We start from the raw sequence: 22,194 nt of genomic DNA on the forward strand, positions 1-22,194 counted from the left end.
GCATATATGATGAACCGAGCCGGTAGCTGTTTGTGGTGGTTCTGGAAGGTAAACTTGTTTTCCACCTCCTGGGGCATTTCCACCCTCACTGCCGTCTGGCCAATCCCTCGGCATTCCTGCGCCTGGAGCAGGTTCTCCCTTGTGTAGCCGTGTAGGCAGCGCTCGCAGAAGTGTTTGCGATTTGGCGCCTTACTTTCTTGGTGTAGGAGCCAATTGAGGTCTTTTATCCACATATAAAGGAATTTGCCTGCCTTCTCAATCAGCAGCAGGTTGATTCGGGGCGTGTTGCCGGGCTTCTTGTTGAGGCGGTGCACGATCACGCCCTTGTCCCACCCGAACACGTTGATGGCGAGGTCGTTCTTCCCCTCCACTTTAGGGATCTGAGAGATGGGTGTGGGGGTGTCGATCCCCCCAAAGTCAAGACCATCATTGGGGGATACTTTGTTGGTCTCTGGGGGTTTCTGGCGGCTGGAAATAAGGCAGATCGGAGTGCCCATCTGAGGCTGTCGTCGTCTTTGTTCTTCACGTTGATGACTGCTTTTTTGTTACTCACGGCTGCAGGTAGGGGGATGTAGGACCCGCCTCTCAGCGGCTGACACCTTGCAATGTCAAGCCAGAGTGTTTGCACGCTATTTACAGCCCACCCTGATCCTCGCTGCGTCAATTTTTCTAGCGCCTCCTGGATAGTGGTGAAGACCTTATCTAGAGCCCCGTCAATGTCACCGACCTCTAGGAGGGCCTCCTGTTTGCTGCGGAGTACTGGGCTGGTATACTCTTCACTGCCATCGGCGTGGGCCTTTAGCAGCTGAACCCTGAGGCCTAGTTGGAACTTAACCCCGTTGAGTGCCAGGATCTCTTCCCTTAGCTTCTGTCGAATAATGGCTCGAATTTCTTCTAAGAAGGCTACTGGGTCCGTCCAAACCACTTCGGGTACGCCCATCTGCCAGACCCGGAGGAGATTCCTTATGGCCCGGCCGGTGTTAGTGATTTCTAGTTTCTTTTCACCCTGTATTCCGCCTAGCAATTCATCCAACTCCTCGTTACTGAGGGGGTTCTTGACGTCTTGCTTCAACTCCTCGTTACTTCAGGAGTTCTTGATGTCTTGCAGCCGCTTCCACGCAACCACAGCCGTTTTATGCCTGTCGAGGATCCCCTGCAATTCTTCCAAGGCATTGCGGGACCGTGGGTACTTGGGCCGCACACCTACGAGCGTCTCAAACTCCTCCCGTAGTGCTCCCGCTTTTTGATGGTGCCTCATTGTACGCGCCGTATGCCTAGTGGCGATGCCTCACTAATATGAAATTTCGATAGCCGCCAGCTGTTTGTACTCGCCGTTGTGCAATATTGTCGTATGCCTAGTGGTGGTGTCTCTCTAATATGAAATTTTGATAGCCGTCAGCCGTTTGAACTCGTCCAAGAAAGCCTTGCGCCTCCGCTGCCTTTCACGCGTCTGGACATTATGATATCCACAGGCCCCGCAAAGCCGAAATTGGTTTTTAACGCAACGACCACAGGTGGAAGCCGCAGTACTCCCCCAGACAACTATTACCACAGAGCTCCGTGGAGCCGATGAGAAGCCACCGGCAATTATTGAGACTCTTTGCCATGTTGTCTTGCTTCTCAGCCGTTTTATACCTGTCGAGGAACCCCTGCAATTCTTCCAAGGCAATGCGCCGCACGCCTTTGAGCGTCTCATACTCCTCCCGTAGTGCTCATGCTTCTTGGTGATTGGTCATTGTACGCGCCGTTGTGCAATATCGCCGTATGCCTAGTTGCGATGTCTCTCTAATATGAAATTTCGATAGCCGCCAGACCCTCCGCTGGGGAGCTGGGGGCCTCTATTTGTTCTGGGGAGGGCCCAAAGGGGAGGGTGCGCCAGAACATATAGTGTGTATACGCCTAGAGATGGGGCTGGGAGCCCCTATTTGCCAGGGGGAGAGTGTGCCAGAACCTATACTCTGCATACTACTTTTGCTATCCTAAAGACTAAGGTAAAGACAAATTTCGGTCACCTAAAAAAAAAAAACAATAGCAGAACAGACTCTGTCTAAGATGAAGGGTCTGCAAAATGATCTCCAGATATGTATTTTTTGTAAAACCAAAATCAGCATACCGTGTTAAGTGGATCTTGAACAGCAAGAATTTTCTCATCAAGCCGCAATACCAGATTCTAATCATAGCCAAGTCAACTCCCGGAAAAGGCCGACGTTCATATACAGCCTCCTTGTGCCACTCAAGGACTTTTAACCCTTTGGTTTCGTCAACTTTTTTCGTATTTGGACAAATCCTATAATGTGCCGTCACAACGATTCATGAAGTTCCGGACGAACTGTTCAGATCTGATTTTGTATTCAACGTGACATCCCTGCAGAAAATTGAGCGCAAAAGTCACTTCAAACAGGTGAAATCAAGGTTATGAAAGTAGGTCTATCAGAGTATAGGATGTACAGAATGAGATGGCACATTCAAGGAATTCAAGGTAGGGCGTTTAGTCCTAAATATTAACGTGACGCCGTCTTGGAAACATGTAAAAATGTGTTTAGCCTAATTTCTTGTTTTATGTAATCTTTGAAACATACACTGCAAGTTCAAAAAGTAAGAGTTTCATTAGATGCAATTCAATTTGTATGGGACTATTTTTATGGGACAAATAGTGAAGAGATATTTATCAAAGAAACCATGAAAATGAATGCTTGCATTTGTAATTAGTCTTTTATCTGACCTTATTGATTGTGACATCTATACAACACCATGAATGTTTCATTATCCTCAGAAAATTACATGTAGTTTTATACCAGTAGGTTAACAGTATGGCTTGTCCATTACTGGGTGCGTTGCTGGCTAAAGGCGGTTCAGTTCGTGGTTACGGATCAGTCTGTTCCTGGTTATGGATCAGTATGTTACGGTACTAGTTGCACAACAATGGTTGACGGTCATTACAGGGCAGTGTGTTACTGAACATTGTGTTACTGGTTATAAACAGTGTGCTGCAGATTCCTTATATATTAAGTTACTGGTTAAGTTACTGGTTAAGCAGTAGTGTGTTACTGGTTATTTAGGAAACTGGTTATGGAGCAGTATGTTGTTGGTTGAGCAGTGAATTACTGGTTGTAGAGCAGTGTGGTTAGGGAGTATTACTGCCTATGAATGGGGATGTTGCTGGTTAATCAACCGTGTGCGTGAAAATGAACAAATACGGTCAAGAAATTAGCATATGATTCATTTACAAATTACTTTAACTGTTCAAATCTAGGTACTTTAGTTAAACATAGTAACTAACAAGTTACTGTATTGAATTTAACAAATTTCTTGGCTGCAGTTATACATTATTTTGTTGAAAGTAACAGATTATTTTGTACAATTGCCACAAAGGAGTTTGTAAATCCAGTTTCTAACGCACTTTTTTCACAGCACAGAACAGTGGATTTTGTTAAAAGCTTTGTTAATAGTACAGTAATTTTTCAGTAAAGCAAGGGTAAACAAGGGAGATGACTCTGAGCAGAGGCAGGAAATTACCTCCCTTGAGCAGATGAGGTGTAATTTATTGGGACAAAATACTTTCGATTTCAATCTCCGCCATTTTGTGAGTTTATGAGGATCGCTGTGATCAGGTAAGGCGTGTAAGATGAGTCAAATATATTTTCTAGTAACGTGGTTGCTATTAACTTTAGGGTGTGCATTAACTTTAGCTCAAAGCTCAGCTGGACCTTCCTACCGTAACGCCCAGCTTCGGTTCTATGGACTTTCTCGGGGACAATTTCACTAAAAAAACGGGCTTGAACCCTCTCCATGTTTTGCTATCCACCGATTCTCAGAATTGAACAGCCCGTAAACATGTCGGTAAAGCATATTGCAGCAGTAATCGAGCCTTTTAAACTTTGGAATCGGACAACTTAGATGAATACCTGCCGTGTTTACATTTTTTTCAACGTCGGGCAGGGTGGTGAGCGTCGAAAAGCTTATCCCACCCAAAGTTCCTGTTTACAGGGCATACAGTTTTTTAACAGAATGTTGAAGGTTTCTCCTTTGACCTTTCTGCTTTTCCTTGAAGGTCCCCTCCCCAGCCTTGTCGAGTTTTCTTTCTTATAAATCATACAAAAGATCGAGACCACGAAAGGGACAGGTTCAACTAAAACCTCACTCTTTTGACTCACTCACCTCACTTGTGACTTCCACCTTTAATCGCTGAGCGCATGACAAATCAGAAGGTTAAAGAGATTTGATGGAATTTCGGCTGTTCGACCTTTTGCGTTCCGATTTGTCAATAAAAAGGCAAAAGTACGAAAGAGCGAGGTTTGGTGGATTAGCGCCCTGTCGTAATTTCGCTCTTTCGTATTTTGCAGCTCGCCTGTAAAGAGTACAGGCGTAGCTTATGTCATACCCCGAGCGTCGGCCCCTTCATTGCCGCCTGATAAAAGGGAAAGACAAAATGTTACGAATGGTACTTTCAAAAGTGCTGCATTTAATCAGTTCATGCCTTGTTCACAAAAATAACACAATAACACGAGTGGGTTCTTTAATTGTGTCTCATACAGGCGAACTCTTTGATTCTATGTTCTTTGTATGTGTTTTCTTACTTTGCTTTGAAATGTTCTGTACACATTCGCTCAGTGAATTGCTCAGATGGGAGATGGGAAGATACAGTTGGCCTCCGCACTGATACTAATCAAGCATATGGAGACCTAGCACTACACTAAACACACTCCATAGCCAAAGACGTATAATCTTGTACATGCACATGGAAAAGTATCCACCATCATTCTTACATGTTTTTCCTTTACATTTAAGTCCCTTTTCTCTATTTCAATAAGGTAAATAATGGCTGAAGGCAAGCAGAATCGGGAAGACGCATGTCCGATATGTGTGAAAACATTCCGGAAACCAGTAACGTTACCTTGTCAGCACAGCTTCTGCAGGGAATGCATTGGTCTGTACGTTGACAAGTGTCAATCTGAACAGACGGATGAGGCCTATAGCAGCACGGGGAGTGAGGACGTTCCTCAAGTGATACCATGCCCTGTTTGTCGGGCAGCAACCAGTTTGGGGAGAGGTGTGGCCGGTTTGCCTCTCAACTTAAAGTTAGCAGAAATCGTTGGCAGATATGCTTTAGAAGTAAAGGTGGACGATAACGTCCCGTATTGTTCCGTGTGTGAGGAGGACAGTAAGCCGAAAGCCGTCAAGTTTTGTTCCACCTGTTGTTTACTGTATTGTGAAGACTGTGTGGCTTCACTACATCCCATGAAAGGTGGTTTTAAACGTCACCGCTTAATTTCAGCGCGGGAATACACGTCAAAGGAAACTTCAGAGAGTAAGCTGCAAGCAGATACACCGTCAGATCCAGACCTGGCGTGTGAAAGACACGGTGAACCACTGGTTGTATACTGTGTCACATGTGAAGATGTGCTTTGTGTGGGATGTCTGGGTGAACACCCTCTACACACAATCAGAGATATTCAGTCTGCAGGTGAGATAAAAAAGGTAAGCCAGAAATACCTGTCACTTACGCCTTCATGTTTTCAAGGTTTTAGTGCTGTGGAAATCAGAGGACGAAGTGACCAAAGGTTCTATAGTTCATTTATTTCAACCAGTACCCTATATTCAGCTGGCTGTAAAATCAGTCAAATGGCCTTTAGTCAGCGACACGTAGCATCATGAACTCTACAAATCGATATGTTTAAAGTTGACATTACTGCTCGGAAAATGAAATTAGAACACTTTTTCCAATTCATTATGTTAAAATCCTTAATCTCGGTTTCAACGGCAAGGACCCATTGCCTCGGATGACGTCATAATTCTTTAAAAAAAACCGATGGCGTGCTTGACACTGAGCGATCAACATGTGTGGACGGAGGGCGACACCAGTAACTTAAACTGCTATCGACTTAACTGTAAACCTTTTTACAGACACTGCCATGTTTGAAATTGTTTACACGTTTTATTACAATAAAACCTTAATAAAAGAATTTTATTTTATGTCTTGTAGTAAATGATGTCACAACCAACTGTTTTAGAGATAATTAAAGTGCAGCAATCCATTCGCAGAGACAACACTGTTTGTTTCTGACAAACTGCAGCCATTGTCTGCAGCCATTGTAAAACAAATGACTTTCCACGCCCATTTCCCAGAATGCCATTTGTTTTAGAATAATTATGAAACCATACGAGGCAGTGGGTTCTTGGCATCGAAAATGAGATTTTGCAGTTTAACATTATGAATTAGAAAGAATGTTTTAATTTGATTTCTTTGCGAGAATATGGACTTCCAACACGTGTAGAGCTTGTGTTGTTACGTGTCACTGACTCAAGTTAATTTTAGTAGCGAATGTGTCTGATTTTACACACTGCTGAATGTCAGCGATTTGCTAAAAGAAAGAGAGTATATAGTGTCCGAACACTACGACAGAGACCGTGCAAAAACGGACTACATCTTTAAAAGACCATAGTTAACATTGCGGTCTTGTGAAAATGTATTTGCCCTTTTTGTGTGCAGCTATTGTACGACCATCTTATATATTTAAATATAACAAATAGCGAAGCCGGATTCCAACCATTCTTGGAGCTAGCCGCAACAGGATAGATTCTGGGCACATTTTTTTAGAGCCTAACAATAAGAACGATGTCATTCACTGTTTAATCATGTGGGTTTTTAGCTTACTTGACCTGAGTCATATTCTGCTACAGGCCAAGCTGTCGGCAATATCCGGTCACCTGGAAAAAACTTTGGCAGAATTCCAACAGATTCTGTCTGAATTGAAGGGTGTGCAAAATAAAATTCAGGTATGTATTTTTTGTGAAACCCATGTTAGCGTACAGAATATTAAGCGGGTCTTGAATATGCAGGAATTGGCTCATTAAAGCTCAATACCACTTTCTTATGCATGTGCACATATATCATTGCTGTTTTGATGGTCTTTACCACAGTGAACAATTCTGTGACAAAATACTGCTTTACACCAGGAAACAAGCTTGATGACTCGACGACAACCAAACTAAATTTTCATAGCGATTTCCAGGAAAACCAAACTTTACATTTGGAGGACATCGAGAAGGCTTACTGTGCAGCCCTGGATGTCTTGAAAACCTGGCTGAATAACTCAACAGAGGCAGTGAAAAGTCGACACACAGAATGGAGCGTTCATTGTGCTGCAGCTGTAAAGCATCTTGAGATGGAGGAGGAGGAAGTGAGAAAGGTGCAGCAGTCCTCTCAAGATTTGTTATCCTCAACCAAGGTGCGAATTTTAAAGGTGAGACAGATAGGAAGAAGACTAGTGGTAGTCCTTATAGACGATTAAACTCATTTCTTTGATGAAACGTTTGGGAAATATTCATTAAAGTAATGGTACCTTTTAATGTTAGCGGTACATTAAAAGATAACAAAGTTTAAATCTAATTTTTAGGTGACTGGGTGACAACTCGTAATCATAATATTGAGAACGGCACAGAATTACCCCCCAACGGGATCAACAATATGATCAGAATCCCATTAACATTTGTGTGTGGTGTGGGGCTAGGATCTGTCTGACCTGTGTACTAACCACTATTTCTAACTACTGCCACAGTCATAAAGTATATTTAGTTTTAATGTAATGAAATCTGAGGTGTACATTAAGGTATTCCTGTTGTAACATTCACAAAGCGAGATTCAATTTTATTGATTGACAGGGTTCTAGGCAGCTGTTCATAAGGTATGTTAGCCATTTTCGTTTGTTTTTGTTTATTTCATTTCGTCGTGAGTATTTTTTAAAATCGTACTGTGAAGGGAAACATTGCACATAAAGCAAATGTAATATAATAAGCTATTTATTTTTTATTCCACATTTGAAGTACAGGTATTACCTTTGTAGACTGGTTTATTTCTGCCTTTCCCTCAGGACTGATAATCAGTTAGAAGAGATCAAAGTTTCAATGAAGACACAGGAAGAAATAAAACAGACACTACTGGAATCTGTAAACAGTTACCCGGTTGATCCCAGACGTGTGATTGTAAGAGAGGAAACTGCAGAACATGAGGTTGTGAGAGGTCTAATCATCACAAGTATGTTGTCTTACACAGCAGGCGATCTTCGCAGAGTTAAAATATATCGTGTAGGCATTATGCATGGTTGTAAAAATGAAAATCACTTTTCGCCAATCTAATTATTATTTTCTTGTCGCTTCATACATTATCCGTTTATGGGTCCCTTGATGGTTTAGAAAGTCAGAGCGCTGGTTTGCTGGGATTCTCGTGTTCACGAATCACGTGTTCGGATCCAGCTATTGTTGGTTGATATCTGGCTTCAAATCATGAGGTTTGCCAGGTATCTGTGCACGTGCACTGGTGTTCTCAGTTTTCCTGTAAGTAAAAAATTCTTCTGGACCGCTTCACGCAGGGAAGTTAAGTACACCTGGTATCCGCTGAGATTACCCCAGACAAGACAACGTGTGGCTGTTTTGTCGGTGTAGATACAATAGGGTAAAAAGTACATGTACCGTATCTACTTATATTTAATGGATGTCCTTATGTACGTTTCTGTATGAACAATTAAAACTTATTACCCCGCTGAGATGAAAATTTCTTGTGCGATAAACTGTTCGGCTCACATACACGTATAAGTGACGTAAAATACCCGGCGAGAGGGGGAGGGGGGGCTCCGTGGCTAATCTTGACACACTATTGGCTCAGTTGGTTAGCGTGCTAGCGCAGCGTAATGACCTAGGAGACCCTCACCAATGCGGTCGGTGTGAGTTCATGCTGGCTTCCTCTCTGGCCATACGTGGGAAGGTCTGCCAAAAGCCAGCGGATGGTCGTCGCTTTCCTTCAACCATAAAGCTGGGCGCCTTTGGTCAAATATGTAGTGGACGAAACCCGATATCAGTGTTGTCGTTAAGAGGGATTACACTTTCTGAATATACGAATTAACGATAGTACTATTACTTAATCCACTTTCTAAACAGTGACATCTATACCTCTCTGAAACCCGATATGCTTTGTATGTTGTCCACGTCTTTATCCTGTACAACACAGTCGTGGAGGTGATGTTCCTAACTGTCATTTCTATGCTACAGAGCCGAGGCTGATATTCACAGAAACAGGTTATGAACAACTGTTGATTACTTACAATGACTCAGTGGTAGAGTCTGACGGTAATTGCAGTTTACAGTTGTGTAGAGCTGTGATAGACAGCTTTTTCCAGACGGGCAGGTACTACTGGGAGGTGCAGGTCACATTTTTCCCGAATATATATGGCAATTTCCGTTACTGCCGGGTAGGTGTTGTACATCGGAACTGTGGTGTTAGGACGGATACAGACCCTGGTGATAACATCTGGTGCATTAGGATGGAGTACCATGATGATATTGTCAGATGCTATAGTCACTGTGGTGGTGAGATCCGAACTTGCTATGAACGGTGGAAACCTGCCCTACGATCTCTTCATCTCGGTGTGTATCTGGACTGTGACAACCGGTCAATGACAATCCTGGACCCTGATAACAACCAACAAATCTTCACCGTGTGGGATCTAAACCTGTGCCAACCACTCGTACCATGTGTTACATTTGACCAGGTAAAATTTGCGTCGGCTCGCCTGTTATCAGGTGACTCTGTGGCTCTACCCTTAGTTCTCCGTAATATGTTAAAGGCACCGAACCATTCTCCTTCCAGTTTGTAAATATAAATTGAAATATTTTTAAATTCCCAGATTTAGAGCACTAATGTAAGTGGCTGCCTATTGAGGCCAGTACTTCACAAGTGCCTTGAGCAAGTAGATTTCGCTACACGTGATCTATAAATCTCCCGGTGTAGAATTGTCCCTATGAATTTACAAAACGTGACAAAGATAGACCTACTATCAACGGCCTCATCTTTTTCAAAATTTGTCCGAGGTTTGAACACACATATTACCATTGATACAACACAACGCGTTTTGAATTATTTGGTTGTTTTATTGTTTGGGAGATTTGGTTTTATGAGTTGGAAACACAGGTGTTCAGAGCAAAGAAGTAAAATGAACATTCAGACGACAATCTATGTTCCATGATGACGTGTCGTGTGTGGTAAGGAGGAACTATGGAAATGCTCAGGTGGTCAATGAAGGTGATCAGAACTGAGAAATAAAATGAACATTCTCACGACAATCTGTGTTCCATAATGATGTGCCGTGTATGGCAAGGAGAGTCTTTGGAGGTCTTCCGAACTGATAAGTGAAATGAACATTCTCATGACATTCTGCGTTCCATGATGACGTTTTGTGTGAGGTAAGGAGGATCTATGGATGTGTCCAGAACTGACACGTGAAATGGACCTTTTTTTGACAGTCTGTGTTCCATAATAACGTGTCGTGTATGATAAGGAGGGTCTGTGTAGAAGTTCAGAACTGACAAGTGAAATGAACATTCTGACGACAGTCTGTGTTCCATGCTGACATGTCATGGGTGGTAAGGAGGATCTATAGAAGTGTTCAGGACTGACAAGTGAAAAGAACATTCTGACGACAGTCTGTGTTCTGTGATAACGGGTTGTGTGTGGTAAGGAGGATCTATGGAAGTGTTCAGGACTGACAAGTGAAAAGAACATTCTGACGACAGTTTGTGTTCCATGCTGACATGTCATATGTGGTAAGGAAGGTATATGGAGGTGTTCAGGACTGACAAGTGAAAAGAACATTCTGACGACAATCTGTTTTCTGTGACGACGTTTTGTGTGAGGTAAAGAGGATCTATGGAGGTGTTCAGGACTGACAAGTAAAATGGACAGTTTGATAACAATCTGTGTTCCATGATGAAGTGCCTTGTATTGTAAGGAGGGTCTATGAAGGTGTTCAGAACTAACTAGTGAAATGAAAATTCAGACGACAGTCTGTGTTCCATGATAACGTGTCTTGTGTGGTAAGGAGGGTCTGTGGGTGTGCTCAGAACTAACAAATGAAATGGACATTTGGACGACAATCAGTGCTTAATGATGGCGTGTTGTGTAAGGTAAGGAAGGTCTTTAGAGATGTTCAGAACTGACAAGAGAAATGAACATACTGACGACCATCTGTGTTCCATGATGAGGTGTTGTGTCATCTGGGCAGGTGTTCAAAACGCGACAACAATCTCTGTTCCATGATGACGTGTCGTGTGTGGTGAGGAGAGTCTTTGGAGGTTTTCAGGACTGACAAGTAAAATCAACATTCTGCCGACAATCTATGTTTCATGAAGTGCCTTGTATGGTAAGGATGATCTTTATAGGTGTTCAGAACTGACAAGTATACTGAACATTATGACGACAATCTATGTTCCATGATGACGTGTTGTGTATAGCAGAAAGAATCTTTTACCATTTCATATTTAAGACATGTAGATACACGTTAAGACAGGTTTAGATTGTTGTAAATTAGAAGTTAAAATAGTCACTGGATGAATGATTTTCATTTGCTTCAAACTGAAATTGGAATCGAAGCTTTATATATTCCATTATTCTATTTCTACTTTGCTTTTAATGTAGCTTAAAGTTTATAATCAATTATTACACGTATGCAATGATGATTATACCTTATTTCATGTCTGATAGTAAGTATACCATATACCTTATGTAATAATGATTATGCCTTATGTTATGACAATTATGCCGTAAGTAATAATGATTATGTCTGATGCAATAATGATTATATCTGATGTAGTAATGATAATTCCTGATGTAATTATAATTATGCCCTATGTAATCATAATTATGCCTTATGTAATCATAATTATGCCTTATGTAGTAATGGTTATGCTTTAGGTAATACTGATTATACCTTATGTAATAAAGATTATACCTTATGTAGTAATGGTTATGCCGTATGTGGTAATGATTATACCTTATGTAATAATGATTATGCCTCATGTAATAATGATTTCAACTCACGTCACAATGATTATACCGTACGTAATGATGACTATACATATATATTAATGATTATGAAGTGCTTTCAATGTTTCTCTTGTAGACTTACTTGCTCTTGTGTTCACGTCTTGTGATCTTTGGTAGTAATAAGTTTCTATAAGTGACTGGGTACAGCCTGGACTCGTCTGCCATCATAAAACTTAATGGACACGATGAGTATGCTGTGAAGATGTAGGCCGGTCAATTCTGATTAGACACTATATGATGTTTTGAAGAAATGGGCATGTTAATTCTGAACATCGTTACAGTTCATCTTTCTTATAGTTTTCATCGCATCTTAAGCTTAAATATGAACACATCTTGAAGATGTGCACCTTTTTAATCTGAAAAAAGTACAAAAATTTGGGCAAAAACACCCGAACTGATCTTCTTTGTTCAGTTTGAATCAAATGTTCAGTCAGCTGTTGCCATTTAAAATGAAGTGCCAATCGACGAGCTTCCGGTTTTCTCATAATCTTTTTCAATTAATTGCCCTTTCCAACGACCAGGTTGTCACCGGAGTGTGGACGCGAGTGATTCTAATGTAAAGACAAAACAGGAAAGATTTCGATGAAGTTTAACAAGAATATGAGATCATATTATTTTGGAAATGGTGGGTATTTTTCCATTCAACTTGACTTCAATCCTGTCCAATTACTACGGATTACATTTTCACAAATTTGTGACGAAATGAATGTGACATTTCTCACCGTTGTTCAGTAGTCGCAACGACAGTACAAAATGTTTGTTACATTTTGATCCGTTGTTCAATTGTCGCAAAAACAGTACAAAAAGCAACATATTTTTACTGATGTCCAATACTCGCAACAACAGTACGAAATGTTTTTAACATTTCTCACTAATGTCCAGTAATGATAGCAACAGTACGAACTGTTTGTGATATTTTTCACCGTTGTCTAATAGTCGCAACTACAGCACATTATCTTTGTGATATTTCACCCCCATGTCAGTTGTCACAACAACAGTACATAATTTTTGTGATATTTCTCACCGATGTCCAGTTATGACAACTACACCACAAAATGTTTGTGACATTTTCCAACGATGTTAAATTATGATCACTACACTACAAAATGTTTGTGACATTTTCCAACGATGTCAAATTATGGTCACTACACTACAAAATGTTTGTGACATTGTCCAACGATGTTAAATTATGGTCACTACACTACAAAATGTTTGTGACATTTTCCAACGATGTTAAATTATGATCACTACACTACAAAATGTTTGTGACATTTTCCAACGATGTCAAATTATGGTCACTACACTACAAAATGTTTGTGACATTGTCCAACGATGTTAAATTATGGTCACTACACTACAAAATGTTTGTGACATTTTCCACCGATGTTAAATTATGGTGACTACACTACAAAATGTTTGTGACATTTTCCAACGATGTCAAATTATGGTCACTACACTACAAAATGTTTGTGACATTTTCCACCGATGTGAAATTATGGTCACTACACTACAAAATGTTTGTGACATTTTCCACCGATGTTAAATTATGGTGACTACACTACAAAATGTTTGTGACATTTTCCACCAATGTTAAATTATGGTCGCTACACTACAAAATGTTTGTGACAAGTTTTCATCGATCATCAGTAGTGGTAACTATCTTAAAACGGTATTAAAGGTAACTTTCTGACCTGAAAGATGTTAGCATTTGTTCGTTATTTCGTGATCATGAGCTATAAACTCTCGGGAGAATACTTAAGCTGGGAAGCGGTAAAATTACATGTGAAGATATAGCGGTACGTGAAGGTGTCATACCCCCTGCTGTTACATATATTTTACCCCAACCAGTGCTATATGTCTTAATTATATTACTAGGGAATTTGCAGTCGGAATGAAGAGAATTTTTTGCGATGCATGTAATAAGGCTCATCTGTGAGTTCCTCCTGCACACTGATATCAACTTTTAAATTTGGCTTAGTATTTACCTGTAAATGGCCTATCTCCTTGGAAAACCCTTCGAATGATTGATTCCTCATGTTTTTTCGATTGTGGGCAGCTCGTCTTAAAGCCAAAAGAAAAAATTAACCTGATTTGACGAGCTGTGAAACAAGCCACATTGGCTTTGTTTTCACTGGATACCCCTTGTGCTTGACAACAGGGGTCAGTACTTGACCACGGAATGGGCTACTGGATTGGAGCAAGGCTTTGTTCACCAGAATGTTATTTATATACCACTGAGATTCTAACACCAGTTGTTATGTCTGAAGCCGTAACAAAAATCTATAGTTTATTGGATAAATGACGCAAGAGTTAATTTGGAATTTTACGCAAAGGGCTCATGGGTTTTATTTCTGAATGTACGCATGCATGCAACTGTACATAGAAAACAACTGGAGTAGCATGCACACAAAACCATATATTTTTATATAGTATATATGCATAATATGACAATCGGGTTACCATGTAAGTGGCGGAAATGAACACATGCTAGTTTTCATACATGGTATCCTCTGTATTTATGTATACACCAGGAAAAAAACGATTTTCATTAAAAACAACTAGAGACATTGCCCGAACAAGGGTACAACAGTCCTTGCCTATTTACATGGTAGATAGCAGCAGGGAAATGTCAACCTAGATCCGCGGAAATGAACAAATCTTAGTTACCATGGAAATGGCGGTATGTGCAACAGAGCACATGATGTATGAGGGAAATCTCGTGATTGCCAGACAAAAAATCTTTTAATTACCTGAAATTCTTCTGACAATTACGGGAAAATTATGTCATATTTACGAAAAAATGTTCATGCATTTACCAGAAAATATTCTCGCAATTGCGTTTTTGGTCACACGCAATGGTTACCTGACACACCGTGTACACCACGCTCCTTAAAGCACATGCGTCGGTCTCTATACTCACTTTGCATGGGCACAGTCCACAATTAATTTTCCATTTACTCACATGTTAACGTTTGGCCTAATAGCACTGCCTCTAAATCTGCTAACCCCGGTAAAATTTTTCATTGAATTGCTAATATGGGTCAAGCTGCCCTCTAAGGCCGTGAGGGCTTTCCACAACTTCTGCCTTGTGTTCACCCCCTACGATTCCCTAAAAACACACAAATTTATAACTAGAATGAAACTTTGAAGCCTCTGCTACCAAATGATACCACCTTAATAACAAGCAGAAAAAAACGACCAAAAGCAACCTAAAGGAGTGCAAACAATATATCCAAAATAGCAGGGGATTATATTATCCCTCCCGAGCAAGAAGCATTAATCTGCAATGTAGAGACACGGATGCGGAGATGGCCAATGGTTTACCTCCCATGATTCGGTCATATGCCTTTCTTGGACCAGAATACTTTTGATTTTGATCGCCCCAGCCTCTTTGGCAGGGATACATTTGCGTGTAGAGGTAAGCTGCCATGTAAAATGTTAATCTGTTTGAAGCCATTATCACAGTTCAGGTAGATGTTTTTATTTGTCATGAATTAATCTTTACGCCTACTTGCTCTGGTCGTCCTTACATCAGCACAAGGTAGGCTGACGACTGGGGCGTGTCCTTGTACAAACTCCTACCTGAGACTGTACGTGAACATCTGACACAGTGTGTGTATATGTACCACAATCACTGCTCAAAGGAGACGGCTGATTTTGTTTTGTATTGGTTAATCATGACGCTGTTAATGGCTAAATTACGGTAAAGATGTGTGTGGTCTCATACTTAACCGTGAGAAGGTTGTGCTGAAGGATGATTACGTGCTGTGACCTCACTCTTGTAATCTCTGTGTTTTCGGCAGTCTGTCATCCCATTGATAATACAAAAGACGTACAGCATAGAGAGTAAAACCTCGCCGACAGTGTGATAGCTGGAAAATGGTCACACGTCACCGCTGAAATACGGCCTCTCGCCAGTTTAGGTCAAGTAGGATTTTATTTAACTCTTTATGTTCAAGCAAAATAAAATGAAAAAAAATTTGTGCTCACATTAAATTTAAGTTGGGAAATAATACAAGACTTTAAGATTAAGGTTAACTTCAGCTGAAGACAGCTTCGTGATCCTCGGGGCAGTTCTATACTTCATGGGCGTATGGGGAGACCTTTGGGGGCTCATCCGAAAATTACGCTTATTTTACCCATAGCATACTGTCAGCATATTCGTAGGTCACGGCTGGCTGGCTGGAGAACGATCAGCTGAATGACGCTGGCATACTTTTACAAAGGTTGAATTGTCTGTGTTATATAATGTACGAACAGTCGCATTGTATGCGATCCTAGAATTCACTTTAAAACTTGCAGCCTGTATTCAAAGATAACTGTAGGACCACTGAATCATTATACCAAAATTACGTTTCGTCAGTGACTCGTCTTGTAAAACCACGTAAAACTTCCTTGACAGCCTTTGTTGTATATGGTTTGGTTTAAGCTAGCAGATTATTAGTATACAGTTTAGTGCAGGACAAGGATCAAGCGTGATGAAGATTTCTTTTAATAATTTCTACAAATAGTTTAATTCATCCAAGAACAAGTATAGGTCGGCTAAAAGGGGAGTACAATTTATACCCATCGGAGTACCTGTACAGTGTCGATATATGGCTTTATTCATCCAAGAACAAGTACAGATCAGCCAAAAGGGGAGTACAATTTGTACCCATCGGAGTACCTGTACACCGTTGATATATGGTTTTATTCCTCCAAGAAGAAGTATAGGTCAGCCCAAAGGAGAGTACAACTTTACCCATCGGAGTACCTGTACACTTTTGATATAGAGTTTCCCCAAATTTAAAATGGATGTTATTAATGAGAAAATCAAGCAGGTTTATGAACAATGAGGCATGCCATGTATAGTAACCCTTTTATGTAGTGAAATTTACTAATTTTTTGTAATGTACCTTTGACCGGTTTATTTAACTCAGAAATAATTAGTGATTACATTATGTCAAAAATCTCTGTGAAGTATAGTAGTATAGAGAGTAGAGAAATCCCAAGTTGTTATGTCTTGATACAGTACGTGTGGTTGAGCGTCTAGTTCTTGAACTGCACAGCAGTACTGAGCTTAGAGTTTGCACATATGTAGAGCACATTAGTACAAGAGGGGGATATTCCATCGTTGATTGGATGTGTGCATATAAAATACTGTAAATTACTGAATTCCTGACTTAGTGTATTGTGTATAAGAATCGGTGTTAAACAAAGTGTTAGGGGTGGTTTCTCAAAAAGTACTGCATGAATTGAATTGAGGATTTTCACACAAGTAGAGCAGAATAGTGAAAGAGGGATATCCTATCGTTGATTCCGTGTTTACATATTCAGTAGTAAATTACTGAATACCTGACTTAGTGCATTGTGCGTAAAAATCACGATTTGGCGTTAAACCATAATCATTCATTCATAAAAATCAATGTTAAACAGTCTTGGTGTGGTTTCCCAAAACGTACTGCAGGTATTGAGCTCAGAACTTGCACACATGTAGAGCAGAATAGCACGAGAGTAATATTCTTCTACCTTTGATTGGATATGTGCATATCAAATACCGTAGATTACTGAATTCCTGACTTGGTGTATTGTGTATTAGAATCACGGTTAAACAAAATGTCAGGGTTGGTATCTCAAAAAGTATTGTATGTATTGATCTGAAGTTTGACATGTATTTAAAGCACATTGACACAAGGGGGATGTTCCATCCTTGACGCTCTGTGAGCATATTAATTACCGTAAATTACCAGATTCATGACTTCAGTTCTTTATCCGTTGAGCTGAAGTTTTGCTTTACATTTACGTCCCTTTTCTCTATTTCAATAAGGTAAATAATGGCTGAAAGCAAGCAGAATCGGGAAGACGCATGTCCGATATGTGTGGAAACATTCCGGAAACCAGTAACGTTACCTTGTCAGCACAGCTTCTGCAGGGAATGCATTGGTCTGTACGCTGACAAGTGTAAATCCGGAGAGACAGATGAGGCCTATAGCAGCACGGGGAGTGAGGACGTTTCTCAAGTGATACCATGCCCTGCTTGTCGGGCACCAACCAGTTTGGGGAGAGGTGTGGCCGGTCTGCCTCTCAACTTAAAGTTAGCGGAAATCGTTGGCAGATATGCTTTAGAAGTAAAGGCTGAGGACAACATTCCGTGCTGTCTTCTCTGTGAGGATGACAACAAGGCGCGAGCCGACAAGTATTTTACTTACTGCTGTGTACTGTACAGTAAGGACTGCCTGTTATCTTGCCATCCCATGAAAGGTGGTTTAAAACGTCACCGCCTAATTACAGCACAGGAATACATGTCACAGGTAACTTCAGAGAATCAGCTGCAAACAGATAAATAGATCCGGACCTGGTATGTGAAAGACACAGTAAACCACTGGTCATATACTGTGTCACATGTGAAGATGTGCTTTGTGTGGGATGTCTGGGTGAACACCCTCTACACACAACCAGAGATATTCAGTCTGCCGGTGAGGAACATAAGGTAAGCCAGAAATACCTGTCACTTATGCCTTCATGTTTTCAATGTTTCGGGAAAGACGTAATCGTCCGCTACTTTTGAATCACAATCTGTTCGGTTACGGTCTGTAACCCTCGAACCGTATCTAATACCGCTTAACCTGGGGCTAGGGGCCGTAAAGGCAGCCATGCTCATTACATCTGCATGATGCCTTCATGAACAGTTGCAATCAAAGCGCCACTGAGAAAGACTGGGCGTTGTTAATATGGGAAAGCACAGTTAAGGTAAGAAAAGTAGCAGGGATGTAAACTACATCACACAAAACATCACCGTGCTGCTTTTATCCAGTGCATATAATTACCCCAAATGTACGCTGCATGTGGCCGGGAGAGAATGGGAAACTACAGTTTAGACAAATGGAGAGTGAGTTGTAAATACATCACATAAACAACCCATTACTTCATATACCTTAAAATGTAATCCCCGAGAATACTGTTGGCACATGGCCAAGTAGGCTGCACGTGCATGGGAAGAAGAAGAAAGAGCGGGTGTATACATGTGAAACGCGTGAGAGAAAACAGGAACGAGGACAACTGGCTCAGGCATGAGCGAGCGCAGCACACAGAGGGGAGAGATGCAGATTGTGTAAAGCAGTTGGAAGAAGAATTCAGTGGCAGGGTAATGTTGCCGCCTTACCTAGAGGCCAATAAGGGGCTGCACACGCTAGTGGAAGGAACTCATGGACCTTATAGGGACCATTTGTGTTTAATTCGGTGTTTGGCCGTTCAGGTGCTAAGGTTGCGAAAGGAACACTCAAGCAAAATGCCTGTAGGTCCTTGCAGTTGCATTTTTATGGCTCGGTTCTTTGAGATGTCTGACTGGCAGTACTGTGAGATGGATACGGACAGAAGAATTCAGAGAGCAGAGTAACGTTGCTGCCTTACCTAAAGGGTAACAAAGGACTGCACGCCCCAGAAAGAATTCAGAGAGTAAGCAGAGTAACACATGAGCAGACGACGCAGCACACAGAGGAGTGATGCAGATTGTGTATGTTGAGAGGGGCAAGTTGGAAGAAAAGAATTCATTGCCAGTCTGGTTAAGGAACCGGTGCGCGGGCGCATGGCTGCGGAATGAGCAGGCGACGCAGCACACACAGGGGAGCGAGGCTGACGAATCGAAAGACAGTAGATAAACCACAGTCTATAGGAAGCGAGACCTGATCGCAACACCATCACACCAACGGACAGAATCTTAATTCTCCGATAATGTAGTAACCGTTAGCACTGCTCTAAAAACTAAAAAAGTTATTATTCTTATATTATTATCATCATTATTACTATTTCTTCTTATTATATTATTATATATGGTAGTAGTAGTAGTAGTGGCAGTACGTTAGTAGTACAATCTCGTTGCTCGACGAAACGGATCATTTCAGGATGTGCAGTTTCGCCGTTCTAATTTTTTCACACAATAACAACAAATGCCTGCGTGACGGCGTGGAAGAAGGCATCTGTCCGACGGTCGCAGGTAACATACATGACAGCCTCTTGTTGGGATCGGTTCGTGTGTTGTCACCTGGTTCGCACTACCGTTCATTGCTGCTGCCGCCGCCGCTGGTCCGCCTTGGGCTGGCGGGTCGACCATTAAAAACCGCCGGTATCATGAACCATTGTACGTTATTCGACTGCTACCATACTGTAGTTTTACTATATTATAGCTATACAATATTATAGTTATATTCTACAATAGTTACAATCTGGAGATGCGGTTTGCCAGGCAACTGCCGGAATCCATTAACATGGTGTGCATCGCCGAATTCAGCAATATCATAGAATAAATTTAGTCAAAAGACCGGACCGTGCTCTGTGACTTCACCAGATAAAAAAAAACATGGAAGAAAAAATGACATGACACTCGCATACAGTGTTTTTTTTTTTACATAGAGTATAACACTCTTGTTGGCAGGTATGGACAGAGCGTTCAGAATGTTTGGCGATCTGCATTGTGATCAACCACATAGACGGCGCTGTTATCCTTATGTACATATCTGTCGCGTACATGGTATTTTGCAACACAAATGGCACTGGTTGCCGAGTGTAACCGCCTATCTTGTAGACAGCTTTTATACAGACCAGCATGTCATGTGTAACATCATAGATGGCGCCTCTTGTAGTATGAGATCCTTACATATTAAAGGGAAAGACGTAATCGTCCGTTACTTTTGAATCACAGTCTGCTCGGTTAAGGCCTGTAACGCTTGTCAGTTTCGAACTGTATCTAATTTCGAGCTGTATCTAATACCGGGGCTAGGGGCCTTAAAGGCGGCTATGCTCATTACATCTTCATGATGCCTTTATGAACAGTTGCAATCAAAGCGCGATTGAGATACCTTGATTAACTGTTATTTGACCTGGAACTCATTCATGGACTACGAATTTGAACTTTGATATGGAATTCATGCCTAGAATATCAACTGCATGCCCAGCATCATTGAAAACTGATGACCGCTTCTCTCGTGTGTGTTACTGGCTTCATGTTTGTATAATTTTTTACATACCTTTGTCTTTGGGAGCTAGTGTTAAACGTTGTTTTGCGATTATCGACTTGGAACTACGAATGGTAAGTGGTGCTCACACCGTCCGGCAGTATTTTACGCTTCCCGTAAAAATAAACGAAAACGTCTTTGTGCTGCGTGTAGGAATACATGCTGTTTCCCCGCATACGCATACCTCGGGTCACACCACTCGCGCTTTGGTGGTTGCACAAAACGGAGAGGTAAACATCCTTGCGCACACCCCGACCGCTAACACCTTTAAAGGAGAGTTTGTCTTTACTGTTCGACTCCCAGCCGTAGCAGTAGTATGAACACAAACTGACGATAGCGTCACGAGTCCACTCAACTTTGAAGAGCCCCGGCATGGGTTTGTCAAAGCCGTAGTGATTGCTTCGAGGCATCCATTTGTCCCGCTCCCATTTGTGTGCCGCCCGAAGCTCAGGTTTAACCAAGGATTCCCAGTCCAGGTCGGGCCAGGTCGCGTCCATCTGACAGTGATGCCAGTCAACCGAGCCATGAAATCGTAGTAGAACTCCAACATAGTTTTGGCGTACTGGTACAACATACATCCTATTTGCAATGGCAGGTTGTAACGAATGGTCCTCTTGCTGCTCACCACTTCGAATGTGTCGTCATCGAATTGATCGACGGTACGGCAACGTATACTTTCCAGTAACTTGCGCGTCTTCTTCAGGTCATAGATTTTCACATCCACGTGTAGGTCTTGGTTTGTCACGGTTTTGCCATAGCCGGAATTTCCCAACTTCATCGTTTCCCCGATAAGAGCCTTCGAAGGGTCGGCGTCCCCTTGTGGCCCGGTTTGGATGACGGCGTCCGCAAATGTTTTGAAGGCTCGCTCGGGTGTGTACTTCACATCACTTTGTAGACACGGGTCACTACCAACCCGTGAGCGAGGTACCATTGCAGCAACGGGGTGGCCAGCAGAATTTCCGTGCCGAACATACTCCCGATCTCCCGCGGCAACGTTATCCCGCCCTCACCGATGGGTTGATCGGGTAGTTTGATGAACAAAAACACTTTTGTCAAGAGGTCTACGATCCAGTTCATGTTGGGACGTTGTTGCTGCTCCCAGGTGAGTGGATCTTTTCCTTGGAGATGAGTGAGGAGACCACACATGTCAGCCCGGCTCGCCATGTGGTACCGAACGTCGAGTACCCGGGAATTATTGGTGCTGGGGTAAAAGTAACGCACCTGTCCTGTCTCCTTATGTCGAAGTTGTAGTTGACGGTGAACGCGGTGGGCTGGTGGTCATAGATAGCGTTCAGATACGCCTCCATGGCTCCATGGATCGCTGAGCCG

The 22,194-nt window shown here is 41.8% G+C and overlaps 1 protein-coding gene across 1 annotated transcript in view; it reads left to right on the forward strand.

The window, feature by feature from the left end:
* The first annotated feature begins 3,589 nt into the window (after positions 1-3,589).
* The window catches only part of LOC135480300 (uncharacterized), a 28,329-nt gene continuing 9,724 nt past the window's right edge, over positions 3,590-22,194 (forward strand). Inside the window, exons 1-5 of the mRNA XM_064760108.1 lie at positions 3,590-3,611; positions 5,276-5,464; positions 6,682-6,777; positions 7,014-7,244; positions 7,663-7,685. Of these exons, the coding sequence (XP_064616178.1) occupies positions 5,399-5,464; positions 6,682-6,777; positions 7,014-7,244; positions 7,663-7,685 (416 nt within the window). The 5' untranslated portion in view covers positions 3,590-3,611; positions 5,276-5,398. The remainder of the gene's footprint in view (positions 3,612-5,275; positions 5,465-6,681; positions 6,778-7,013; positions 7,245-7,662; positions 7,686-22,194) is intronic.

Source organism: Liolophura sinensis, chromosome 13 (assembly GCF_032854445.1).
Source record: "Liolophura sinensis isolate JHLJ2023 chromosome 13, CUHK_Ljap_v2, whole genome shotgun sequence".
NCBI classification, from domain to species: Eukaryota; Metazoa; Mollusca; class Polyplacophora; order Chitonida; family Chitonidae; genus Liolophura; species Liolophura sinensis.